General features: G+C 53.3%; 1 protein-coding gene across 1 annotated transcript; it reads left to right on the top strand.

The window, feature by feature from the left end:
• Nucleotides 1–10,010: 10,010 nt before the first annotated feature.
• Nucleotides 10,011–13,292, top strand: AVPR1B (arginine vasopressin receptor 1B; the record flags this gene model as incomplete). Its single annotated transcript, XM_084497483.1, has 2 exons — nucleotides 10,011–10,986; nucleotides 11,821–13,292. The coding sequence occupies 2 exons, from the start codon at nucleotides 10,011–10,013 to the stop codon at nucleotides 12,111–12,113; spliced, it is 1,269 nt and encodes a 422-aa protein (XP_084353609.1). The 3' UTR covers nucleotides 12,114–13,292.
• Nucleotides 13,293–13,305: the final 13 nt, after the last annotated feature.

Below are 13,305 nucleotides of genomic sequence, written 5' to 3'. Positions count from 1 at the left end.
CCCACAGCGCCTGTAACAGAAACCAGAGGTGCCTCCAGGGCAGCACCGGAGCTGGAAAGGCTTTTCCCTGCCTGGCAGCAGTGCGATCAGCCGGCTTCGGCCCAATTTCACGTCCCTCCTGCCTCTGGCATGCTTCTGGCACACTTTGGGCACGCTTCTGGCACGCCAGCCTCTGTCACAGAGGCACCCACCAGCAGCACGGCAGCTCCTGAATCCCCGGCCTCCAGCACCCCGGGGCACCCCCGGGCCCTCCTGGGGCACCCCCCGACCCCCCCCCCGGGCACCCCAGGGCCCCCCCAGCACCCCCTGGCCCCGGGCGCGGTGCCTGGCGCCCTCTGCCGGAGCGCAGCTGCGCGTGGGGAAAAAAACTCCACATTTTTCAGTTAAACTCCAGTAATTGGCAGTGGGGTACAGAAGGAAGGGGGACTGCTCAGCATCTCTTTTCTCCTAATGGAGACAACAGGAAAAAAAAAAAATAAAAAAAAATCCACCTCTCACCTTTCTGGGGGCCGCAGCAGCCCAAGTAGCTGCCACGGCGCTGCAGCACAAAACCCTTGGAGCCACACTGTGCCTGCTTTGGTGGCCTCCTGGAGCCTCACCGTGCCTGATTCCCATGACCAGCCCCCAAAAAGTGCCCCGGAGCTGCAGCTGCATGGACAGCACAGCACAGAGCCAGGCAGCCCCCTTTTCCACTAGAGGACAGTGCCACACTGGAAAGCACAGGCTGTGGCCCTTGCGACACGCCAGCACTGCCCGCTTCCCAAAGCACCCTCTCTGAGTCACATCTGATAACGCTGGCTCGCAGTAAAGCAGAGGACAGGCAGTAAACCTGCAGCCAGGGGCAGACCGAAGGGAAGGACAGGACGTCCCATCCAGCTGCTGCACAGCCTCGTGCTCTGCCCCTGCACAGCAACATCCCGCAGCCGCACAGGAGAGGCTTTCTGATCTGCTTTATGCTCCTCGTCTGTTGGATTGTCTTCCTCTGCCACCTTCTACACTGCATTATGCTGGGGAAGAGATCTTGGCTTGAAATCTCTGCTCATCCTACTGATGGCTGAATGGCACTAGATTGGTTTCCATTCACTTTGCTTTCATCCCCTTGCCCCGTGAAGGCAGCCAAGCCCTGGATAGAAGGTTGCTGTACCAACTGCTTTCAAGTAGGTGTTTTTCTGCCATTAGCCACTGTTTTTACTATGAGGATGAGGCAGAGATATGGACTAATCAGGAAAGCATACTTCAATAGCATTTCTGCACAAAACACAGATCCAATATCTGACAATGCCAGGAAGGATGGAGGGGAGAGCAGAGCTTTTGAGAAAACCAGCAGTCTGTTTTAGGCAGGCAATCTAATTCACGATCTGCATCTTTCCCTTTCTTCTTCTGATGTCTTTCTTCATTAGCAAAGTAAGAAATGCGGGGAAGAATAAAGTCAGTAAATTTTCAGAAATGGTTCATTTGATGCCTTTGCTGACGTTTTCCTCTGGCTAGTTTTAATTTGACTTTACAAACCTTTTTGCAGCTGTGTTTTGCCTTTTGGTGAGGGGCAGATTTTCCACAGCCACAACCAGCTTCAGATCCCGTAACTGCCATTACCACTGGCCAAACCAAGGTCATCCCAGGAGAATATGATCACTGCGACTTGGCTGCCCTTTGGCAACCCCTTTCTCCGGGAACCTGTGCTGAAGTTCAGTGCATATTTCCTGCTCTGTTTTCCCTCAGAAGTGTTATCAAGTGACTAGTGGGTAATGGAGTGCCATTTAAATCCAATTAAATACCTCCTCACCCACTCGAGACTGCTGAAAAAAAAAAAAAAAGAAAACAGCTACTGAGGTGTCACCCAGAGGGAAGGCCTTTAGAAGCAGTAGAGATGGGTGTCGGGATTTAAGAACATCCAACAAACGGCATTCACAACAGGCAGGATTGTGGAGCTCATTCACTTTGTTTTCCCCTGTTAACAACCAGTCTGCCTGAAGTGAAGCAAAGCTAAACAAATGAGGTGAGGAATGAGATTTTCAGAGGAGGCAGAGTTGGGTTCTGATCATTAACACTTTTGTAGCTTTTACACATTTCCCAGTGCTGTCACTGGGTTTCTCTCTGCGGTGACAAACGCTGCCGCCGCCTTGTTTTTAAGCTGAAGTCCAAGACAAAACAACAATAAAATCCCACGTTTAATCTAACACGGCCTCCCAGAAGCATACACTTTGTTGGAACTTATTAACCAGCTCCCCGCTTGTTCCCCGCATAATCAGTTTGTACTTCAAAGTCTCCTCTAGCAGACAGAGCTAAATGATGGTGTTAAATTCACTCATGTATAAAATTAATTAGTTTTGGGGCAGGACAGTGGATATTGGTTGTCAGAAGTTGAGATATTAGCTGAATGGGGTTGCCCAGGGATCTGGGGACCTTTGTAACTTCCCAAGCAATACCTCGTTCCCTTGTACCCTGAGCGAGGCCTTTCAAGTGGGGCGGATGAGAAGAGCAGTGGCTCCCTGCAGCGCATTGTTCAGCAGCAGGAGAATTATCCCTGAGCTGAGCAAAAGGCAGAGTGCTTGCTGCCACACTTACAGAAATACACACTTGCAAGACCAAGATGCAGTCCAGTTACTGGTTACTGCCACAGAAGTCACCCAGCATTATAAATCCCCTCCCAAACTGCGGCACCGCTCTCTGTCCGGGGCAGCCGAGGCACCCAGCGGGACGCCTGAGGCCAGGTTCCCCACGAGGCTGTTGGCCAAGCGTGGGGTTCGGTGAGGCAGAGACCCCAGGCTGGCTGCGGTGAGGAGCCAGGCATTTTGTTATGTGCAAATCACCCAAGAGAGAAAAAAAATCCTGTCTGATCCACTGCACAGGCAGTTGGCACAGGTCACATCAGGGAGCAGTACCTTTCCCCCTGTCTCTCTGTTTATTTCCAGAATAAAGCTTTCCCAATTACCTTTAGGACTTAAAAACTCATCTAATTATTTTCAAGTCTCACCATTAAATCCACCAGTTCGGAGGACCCTGGACCCACAAAGCATGGGGGCAGGTCCAAGCCCCCGTGCCTTGTTTGGCTCTACACACGGGGCTTAGCAGCAATTGTCACATTTCACCTGAACCCAACAGGTAGCTGTAAATCCACCCCCTCCCTGAGGCTGGGCTTGCTCTCACCTCTGTGTGACAGGCGAGATGCTTTGCTGAGCCTCGGGTGGAACCTGATGAGCTGAGATGAATGACGTGCAAGGAAAGCCAGCGGTTCTCTGGGTTATGGACCTAGACTATGACAGCCCCAAACTCCTGCCACACTCAGCAGAGAGCTCTTTTTGGTGCTTGACAGCAGGGCAAAAGGTCCTTAGATATAGCCAGGTTAAGACTATCTGCAAAATGTAAGCAAATGCATTTTGATGCTTTGAGACGCCCTGGGCAGAACCATGCACATGAACCCCTGTCTAATTTGGAAGCACCAGGACCATGATCAGAGCATGCTGCCTCTCGGTTTTGTTTTGTCAAACAAAACCCTGTAAACCCTCAGGCAACCAAAGCCTGAAAAATGAAACATCCGTCCTTGCCACCTTCATCCCGTCCTGTGATTCCCCACATTCACACACATCTGCAGGTGATGGGGAAAGCTCCGGCGTGTGAGCTCCCCTGAAGAAGGCACAGACCAGACACAGCTTCGGTTGCTGCTACAGCTACATCCATATTCCCGTGCCCATACAGAAGCCGTAAAGAAAAATCGCCCCTCGATGCTTGACCTGCATGTTAATTTGGTGCCTTTTCTAGACGACAGCAGCTCAGTGAGACAGGGAGATAACGTAGAGGCCAGTGAAGAAATCCATCGATTTCAGTCTGTGGTTTCCCCACCAGCAGGCTCTCACTACAGGCTGTGATGTGCTTGCATGATGAAGTGATAATCCATTACAGCCAAGAATACTGGTCCGCAGATCATCTGAATTATAAGTGATAAAACTACGCATTTGGCAGGTTCCAGAATGTCATTATTGTGAAACATGGGGCAACATTTCCCATTTACAGCAGCGCTAAGTACATCCTCATGGCCTTTCAAATCTGTTGTGCAAATGCATATGAAAATAGCTTTTAGGAGATGCCTTGGCAATTAGCACCATACATGCAGGGAAGAGTCAGCGACAAAGAGATTGCCTGGTAATGCTAAATGGTGTTCTTCAGAGACACGCAGACCAGACTGCCGCAGACTAATCCAGCCTTCAGCTGAAATATTCCCTTGAATCTAGGATCTGCATGAAAAATACGAGTTATGCTGCTGACACAGCTTTTGACTTAGTGTGCCACTATCAGGCACTTCGGGATACCAGGTCAGGGGCTTCCTAGAATCATTTTATGAGGAGTGGGCACAATCATTTCTAATCCACATCGCTCAAGTACCTTGTTTCACTTTACAGTGATTGCCCAGTAAGTTGCTTTTATAAGGGCTCTGGGTTGTTGGCTTTACCATCAAAGCCACAAACCCTTCTACAGCTGCTGCCTCCCCGGAGGAGTCCTGCACTACAAGAAGTTCTTCAGAAATAGATGGACAATTTTCCTACTTTGTAGACTGAAAATAGCAATTTCTGCCTGTTCTTCATGAGAGCCAAGAAGGAATCAGAGGTTGAAATTGAGGTTAAAAAAATAAATAAATAAAAATAGAGAGAGGCAGAAGAGTATCCAAGTGTTTACCATGGATCCCTGGGACCTGAAGCCTGGTTCCCACTGATCTGGATAATGCCCTCAACACTGGGGCGCACACCCGAGCCAGTTCACAAACAGACCCAGCTACAATGCCACCATTACGGGCATAACCCTCAATTCTCACAGCAACGACTGCCCCCTCAGCATCCCAGATGCCAGGGGTCGGTGTCCATGGGCTCTTCAGATCCACTATGGCTAGGACAGCAGGACCCCAGGGCTCAGCACCCCGTGCTGCAGCTGCTGCTCCGTGCAGAATACATCCCACAGCACATGCCAGCACTGAGCCGTGGTCCACCCGGCAGCTCCGTGAGCACCTTGGTGGAGCTGTGATTGCTGCAGGACATGGCCCTGAATGCAGGACACAGGGGGACAAGGCTGCCTTGCCTGCCAGGTCCCGAGGCTGCTGCTGGTATCAGCCCTTTGCTGCCCGCCGTGACCCCGGCCGCCTCGCAGGCAGGCGGTACGTTCTGTGCAGCCGCTGTACTTTGTCACCTTCTCCTCACACACCCCACGGTGGGAGAGGATTAAGCAGCATTAACTGCCTGCCCGAGGCTCCCGTCCTGCTGCTCTGCCTGCCAGGGACCGAGAGCAGTCCAGGATTAGCTGCTCTTGTGCTGGCCAAAGGACTAGGAGGTGCTGGCTGCATGCTAGCCAAGGGAAGGACTCCCCAATTTTGTGTGAGCCCTCGTTGGCTGCTGCCCGCTTCTAAATGAGATGTGTCATTGGTGCCAGCAGCCCCCAGCCTCGGGTGGATGGGTCCAGCTGGGGGAAGGACCCCCCAAAGGGGAGTCACGGCTCCCAAACCCACTGCAGATGTCAGGCCAAAGCTGAGTCCCCCTGTTCGTGCCAGGAAAGGCTGCTCCTCTGGGCCCACGAGATCTCAAGGTCCACTTTGCTTTTTTGTTTTGCCTTCATGCCTGGGTCTCTACCCCAGCAGGTCCTGGGACAGCAGGGACACCCAAAGCATGGTGACAAAACACAGATGCCGGAGAACCCAGACCTGCAGCAAGCCAAACAAAGCCATTGCTCCCATGCTGTACCTCCATCAACACCACGAGCATCCTCTGCCCACAGCCGTTTAATTAGGAGAACCAGACAGTATATTTAGAGCACAGCTTTCTGCTTCATTTGCAGGAACCGTAGTGCAGGGAGGAGGCAGACCATTAGGGCTATGTTTCCTAGGAGATTTTCACACACTAAGATGGGAGAGAGAGGGGAAAAAAAAAAAAAAAAAAAAAGACATTTCATGCAGGCTGAAAGTAGAAATTCCACGGGCACTTCTGATCTTTTAAGCATGCTGAGCAGAACTACTAGTGCAACTACAGCAGAGCACTTTAATTGGGCTTATTTTGTCCTGTTCTCCGTGTCACACACACAAAAAGACAGCAAGGAAAGGAGAGCACGCTGCTCAAACAGCTGAAGAGATGCAGCGTGCCCAGCAGCGGTTCTAGTGGCCAAGTCCTCACCATGAGCTTCTCTCTCAGCACCATGATTGCCCATACCTGGGCAATCCAAGAGCATTTGGGTAATTATGTGAAGCGATTGTAGGTAAGCACATCCAGTATTGCCCGTTTTAACTGAACGAAAAGGGCTAACATCAGGACCTCAGGTCACTTTAACAAGAAGTGGTCTCACAGGGGTAGCTGCATAATCCCAAACAAATTTCCCCAAAGTGTTGGCATAACCTGGGCCTGACTATCAAATAGGCAAGAACAACCTTTAATCACGGAGCCTTGAACTTTGCTTTGGCAGGGGGAGTGCAGATCACTGCAGACATCCTTCCTATTATTCATCATCTTCTAATATATTGTCCTGAAACAGAAACAGCTGCTCCTCTCCTTTCATCATCCTGATTGATGCCTCTCTTACCTGGAAGGCAATGGGTTCGGAATAACTGCAGTGCTTTCATCAGGCAAGAAGGGGAACAAGTAGACAAAGCAGATCGGAGGTCATGGAAAGGTCCTTGGTCACTTCTCCTTTCACTGAATTGAGCACATCTTATAGCCTCTGCTCTTCTTTGTCTGAGAGAGGCGAGGGAGGAGGACAGGAGGAACAGTTCCCCTCCCATGACAGGGCACGGGCTGGCTCCTGCACCCTCCTGCACCCCTGATTTCAGCCCTGCCATGAGCTGCCTGCAGGACCCACATGGACCCGTCCCCACGCAGCCAGATCAGGACCGGAGCCTGGTGTTACCTGTGCCACTGGTGCAAATTTCCTAGCAAGGTTTCTATTTAAAATAATGTATATCATCTTTACAGGCTGTAGGGTCTGAAAATCACATGCACAGATCAGACCTCCACTGATAAGGCAGAATTCAGGACCTGAAGAAAGTCCCTGTCCCCAGCCAAAGGGGGACTTCCAACCCACTGACTGTCCTGGTGCTGCCCCCTGCGTCCCTCCAGAGCTGGCTAGGCATGGATTTTCCCTCCAGCAGCCTCAGGAGGACAAGAACAAGCCATTTGTTTCCAGCCTTCAAATGTAATTTTATTTTATTTTGTTTTCCTATTATTGATTTTAAGGTTGTAAATGCGCTGGCTGTGTCTGTTTTTTAAATGCTAATGATGATAACAGCAAAAGGAGATGAGGGAGCAGGGAAGGAAACTGGAGCATTTCACAGCTACCAAAGCCTTTTAACATCCCTGGCTCTACAAGGGAACCAACAGGGAGAATGCAAAGATGATAAACAAGTAATTTGCTATCTTGAAGATGCCCGTAGCTTCAATTTTTCCTCTGGCAGTTGCCTCTACTTAAGCAGCCTGTTTCCACACATATGGGTCAAATTAAAAGACACGGCAAAACAACCAGGAAAAAAGTAAACTGTAATAGAGTTATCAGCTGCTATAACCCCCCAGGGCTGGTTTTATTTTATCCAGCAGAAATCCCCTGGTGCTATTCACAAGCCCAGGACAGCAACGTGCTGGGTGGGTGATTCCCGGGCTGCTCAGCTCTTACAGGTGGCTTGGGGCTACTCCGAGGTTGCCACAACGGCTGCATGCAGCGGCTGAAGAGCCGGAGGCAGCAAGAGCATGGCCAGGTCCTGGGGCCCTGGAGGCACGGGGCAGCACTGGGCTCACAGCCCTGGTGTAAAAGGAACCAGGTTGCATCGCACCACTGCTACCCCTCGAAGGAGAAACAGCTCTGATTTGGCTGCAACAGCCTGGAAATACTAGCAGCGTGTTGAGTAAATGTGCAGGAAACACATGAAAGCAAATGGGTTTATTTTTTAATCCATCTGCTTGAGACAGAGCCTTGCTGGGATAATCTCCCTCTGAAGAAAAGGGATTTCTATCTTCCAAGGATGAAAGATTTTCTCTTCTGTGAATTATCTTCCCTTTTCTGCAAGCATCTTTGCAGAAGTATTCTCTGTGCTAAACTTAGGGAAATCTGGAGCAGAAGATCTAACTGGGAGGGAAATGCTCCTGGATTAAACTGGTAGCAGGGAGGGCCGAGGCTGTCCTAAAATACTTGAAATGCTCCATTCTCTCTGCAGAGCCTGCCCTTCCATCTCTGCCTTCATCTTCGCTTGTTATCGCTTTGTGGGTTTGTTTCTTTTTCATTGTCCTCTATTAATCTTCCAGAAAATCAGCTGTCTGATCACAACTATAGAAAATTGCATTATTCCTGAACTGCCCCCCTATCACCGCAGCACCTCGGAGAGGCCCTCTCCTGCGGTGGGTAGTTTATATCCACGGGGTGTCTTATAAGGATGAATGTCTTTTAATTAGGCACAAACTGTGCTCATTTGTGGTTATTAGAGGTGATCTGCAAATCTTTATTCAGCAAATAATAGCCTCTCACAGGCAACTTAATTGTAATATCACACCCAGTGAGCCAGAGCAGGCTCTGCGAGCAGCAAGTCGGTGTCAAGCAGATAGCTGCTAGGAAGAAACCTGGCCCAGTGCTGTTCCTTTGTTTGCTGCTTTCTTCCCCCAGTGTAGAAAGGCAAAAACACTGGAAATAGATGCATGCCTTTACTTCTTATTGGCACAAATTAATAGCCAGTAGGGGAAAACGAAAGCCCTAATGTTGCAAAAGAAAAGTGAAATTGTGCATGTACACAGGTATATTTCTGTGTGTGTGCAATGAAATATTTTGCAATCAGACTGTGTGGGAAGGCACACCGAAGGCTTGAAGAAGTGGGAAGGGGAGATCAGAAGAGGCAGGAGGGCAGCTCTCCCGTGCTCTGCTTGGCCCTGGCTGGGCCCGTGCAGACAAGACCCGTGTGCATTTCAGCTATTGCCCCATCTGTATTACCAATTTATAGTGCATTTGTCTTTTGAACGAGGCTGCTGTGTTTCTCAGCCTCCACTGCCACTGCTTCAAACTACACCCAACACTTTGCACGAAGTCTGCAACTGCCCTGCGCTTTGTATCTCACTTCTCCCCTGCAGCTTTTCCTTTTTGATTTTTTTTCCATGCTCTGTGCATATGACAGATGGGATAAATGTTCACAGTACAAAGCAGAGAGCGCTCTGCAGTCAAGTGGGATCAGGCTCCCCACGTTTGGGGTGGGTTTCTGTCAGACAGAGTAAAACAACAGCATTTAGCTGAGGACCAGGCAGGCAGACTCGAGCTTTTGTCCTGCCCCAGGGACATTCTGCACCCCCTGCCTACACAGCCCAAAGAAACGGGCAGGAGGAGGCAGCCTCGGGATGTGGTTCCAGCGTGTCCATGGACTGTGCTGATGCAGAGAAGGAGGAGAGCAGGAGCAGGTCCCCAGCAGAGCCTGGGGCTGCAGCTCTCAGCCAGGGCGGGGAGCTCCCGGCTATAAAACCCAGCACGGGCAGCGCTCAGCGGCAGCTGCTGCTGGCACACGGCTGCTGCGCTCCCTGGGGACGCCTGGACACCGCTCACCTGCCTCCCTCGCCACGCCTGGAATGAAAAGACCAAAGGGATGCATTTTCCAGTACTTTTACTGCACTAAAAAGAAGCAACAAAGAGGATTCCTCTTTGTTACCAGCACAAGGGAAAGAGGTGAACGGAGAGATGAGCAACCCAGGGAGAAACAGGGATACGGGAACGTGTAATGCAGCAGAGAGAGGGATCAGAGGCTGAGCTGGGGCTTCTGCATCCCTTTGTTTAACAGGAAAACCTGCACGGAGCAGCCCAGCAAAGAGGGGACCTGCAACCACTCAGCACAGGGTGACAACCTGTGCCCGTGGTGGGGGACTGCTGGAGAAGCCACATCCAGCCCCTGCGGTCACAGGAGCTGGTGCAGCAGGGCTCAGGGGGAGCACAGCCCCCAGGGATGCAGGGAGGGGTTAAGGGGCTGCCAGAGCCGAGCCTCTGAGTGTTCACCCATCACAGTCACAGCTCCTCCCGCAGGGATGGAGCTGGGCTGGGGCTGGAACAGCTCCCATCGTGGCCGGGCTGGGCACAGCAAGGGGGTGCAGAGCCCCCAAACCCTGGCGGGGGACCCCAACGTGACCCTGCTGCACAGCCGGGACGAGGAGCTGGCCAAGGCAGAGGTCGGGGTGCTGGCCACCATCCTGGTGGTGGCAACCGTGGGCAACGCGGGGGTGCTGCTGGCCCTGTACCGCCTGAGGAGGAAGATGAGCCGCATGCACCTCTTCGTCCTGCACCTGGGGCTGAGCGACCTGGGCGTCGCGCTCTTCCAGGTGCTGCCGCAGATGATCTGGGAGGTGACGTACCGCTTCCTGGGGCCAGACCCTCTCTGCAGGGCCGTCAAGTACCTGCAGGTGCTGAGCATGTTCGCCTCCACCTACATGCTCCTCGCCATGACCCTGGACCGCTACGTGGCCGTGTGCCACCCGCTGCGCACCCTGCAGCAGCCCAGCCGCCGGGCTTATGCCATGATCGGGGCCACGTGGCTGCTCAGCTCCCTGCTCAGCCTGCCCCAGGTCTTCATCTTCTCCCTGCGCGAGGTCCGGCAGGGCTCGGGGGTGCTGGACTGCTGGGCAGACTTCAGGTACCCGTGGGGCGCCCGAGCCTACATCACCTGGACCACGCTGTGCATCTTCATCCTGCCCGTCGGCATCCTCACCGTCTGCTACAGCCTCATCTGCTATGAGATCTGCAAGAACCTCAAGGGCAAGACCCAGAGCTGTGCCCCCAGCACAGGGGGGCCCACGGCAGCCCCCCTGGCTCCTTGCTCCTCCGAGAAGGGCGGGCAGTGCCCCAGCGGGCAGCCCTCACGCGTCAGCAGCGTGCGCACCATCTCGCGGGCCAAGATCCGCACGGTGAAGATGACTTTTGTCATCGTGGTGGCCTACATCGCCTGCTGGGCGCCTTTCTTCAGCATGCAGATGTGGTCGGTGTGGGACGAGGATGCTCCCGATGATGGTGAGTAGCCAGGGTGGGGGTGCTGGGCTGCAGCCCAGGTGCAGAGCACCTCGGTGCTTTTAGCAAGCAGGATCCGACTTATTTTCTTGTAATAAAAATTAGGGGGAAAGCTACTGGTTTGCTCCCTGATAGCATTTGTAGCAAACAGCTTGCAGAGGCAGAACGCTGCTTTTCACCAGAAATTCTGCTGGAAAGCAATGGCTTCTGACCAGCAGCCCATGGGAGACGTGGAGGTGTTCTGCAAACATCGTAACCATGTGCGTCTCTGCCCTCCTGGGGGAATCTGCTCCAGGAGCTGCTGTGCTGTTCGGCATGTGACGGCAGAGAGGATTTAATTGAGCCTGCTGCTCCCAGCCTCCGGTGGGACTGCCTCCGGGAGCAGCTGTGCTGCTGGAGCTGCTCTTCTGCCTGTAGCATCCAGCGCCCATAAGGCTTTTGCTGAGCCAGATGCGGGGGGGGGGAGGTGTGGGGTGTGAGGGTTGAAAAGTGGCTTTTGATTTCATAAGTTGACCTTATTTTATTTTTATTTTCTGGGGGCATTATCCCAGATTGAAAGGCCCCTGGGAGATGCTTTGGCCAACTGGGGCTGAGGGAAAGCAGCAGGTCCAGGAGCTGCCGGGTGCCATTCCCAGCACCCGCCCCCAGGATGTGCTCTGGCACGTCCTGATCCTGCTCTGCAGCAAAGAGATGCCAGCAGGCGGGCTGGGGATGGGACAAGGGACACATATCCAAGCCAGGAAGAGACCCTGAAGTCCTGTGTATGGCTCACTGAGCCCCCTGCCCGCACCACGTCCCCTCTGGGGGATATTTGAACTTTCTGCCTTGCCTTCCCAGAGTCCACCAACGTGCCCTTCACCATCACCATGCTGCTGGCCAGCCTCAGCAGCTGCTGCAACCCCTGGATTTACATGTTCTTCAGCGGGCACCTGCTGCGGGACGTGGGGCGCTGCCTCTCCTGCTGGTGCAGCCCCCAGCCGCGCAGGCAGGTCTCCAACGGGAGCCTCTGCAGCAGGAAAACCACCGTCCTGAGCCCCAGCCAGCACGGCGGCCTCCCCCTGCGTGGGGGCAGCTCCAGGGACCTCGACCTGCCCGAGGAGGAGGCAGTGACCGAGTCGGGCACGCTCTAGGCTGTTGGTTTTGCTGGAAGCTGGGTGCTTAACCCGGAAAGTATCACTGGGTGTCTTGTCTTTGTGGGCTCGCTGCTGCATGTGTTGCATGCTTCGGGGGATGGACAGAGCCCTAACAGCCCCAGAGCAGCCTTCACCTCCCTTGTGTGCCATAAAGCCTCCTGCTGCCCAGCCCAGGCATCCTGGGGATGCTGAATCAGCGCAGCTTTTAGGACAGACTTGAGCTCGGGGGGCTTGGCAGATGCCAGAAAAGCAGCTTGAGCACAGCAGGAGGCAATGCAGCTGCCTGGGAGCTCCCTGCCCATCTCCCATCCTCAGGGCCTTGCTGGGGGAGCAGCCGACACAGCTTCCCCACGCCCTGCATGCGTCCCCAGGGCTGCAGCACACACAGCTGCTGCATTGCACAGACCCCTGCAGCATTGCACCCAGGTGCAAGCACCCCAAATGCAGCACGGACACTGCTGAGGAGCTGCTCAGAGGAGCCCTGGCCCTTTTCCAGCTCGCCCAGGCAGATCCTGCCTCCCTCCCATCAGGTTCACCCTTCCTGTATCACCAGCCACTGTGTGGGGCTGCTCTGTGCTGTTAAAAAGCTGCTGCATCTCATTAAAGAGCTGCTCTCAAATCACTGCTGCTGCTTTTTTGTCTTGTGCAGCCAGGATCAGAGTGCCAAAACCACCCAGGGCTCGGGGACAGCCTCAGAGCACACCAGCAGTGCTGGGAGCAGAGAGAGGCAGCTGGGAACAGCCACAGCCTTATGGCCCCAGCCCCTCTCCCTGCTTGCTGTGGGTCCCCCGGAAAAATTTTCTTTAAAAGCAAAACCTCAGTGAGGCTGCACAGAGCATCCCCACGCTCTGGGGCTCAGCAGCACTGCTGGGGGCTGTACAGGTGCCCCGAGGGCAGGGTACCAAATTCCCTGCAAGAAAGATGCATCACTCCCTCCATCATCACAGGCTGAATCTACAAAAATAAGGCATTAAGAGTAAGCTATAGTGCAAAAACTTTCAGATTTCAAAGTCATAAAGCATTTGAATCATTTTTTTCCAGCAGCTCCCCCAGCTGGCTTTGGCCTCACCCGTAACTCCACAAACAGAGGGGATTTAAATCCCCCAGGAACCCCCAGCCCAGCCAGCTCTGCTGATGCTCACGGCTTTCAGCTGGGAGAGGCGACAGCTGAACCTCCCCAGACCCAGCT

Source organism: Aythya ferina (assembly GCF_964211825.1).
Source record: "Aythya ferina genome assembly, chromosome: 25".
NCBI lineage: Eukaryota > Metazoa > Chordata > Aves > Anseriformes > Anatidae > Aythya > Aythya ferina.
Note: the sequence above shows the minus strand (reverse complement) of the source record. Positions and strands in the feature narration are given on the sequence as shown.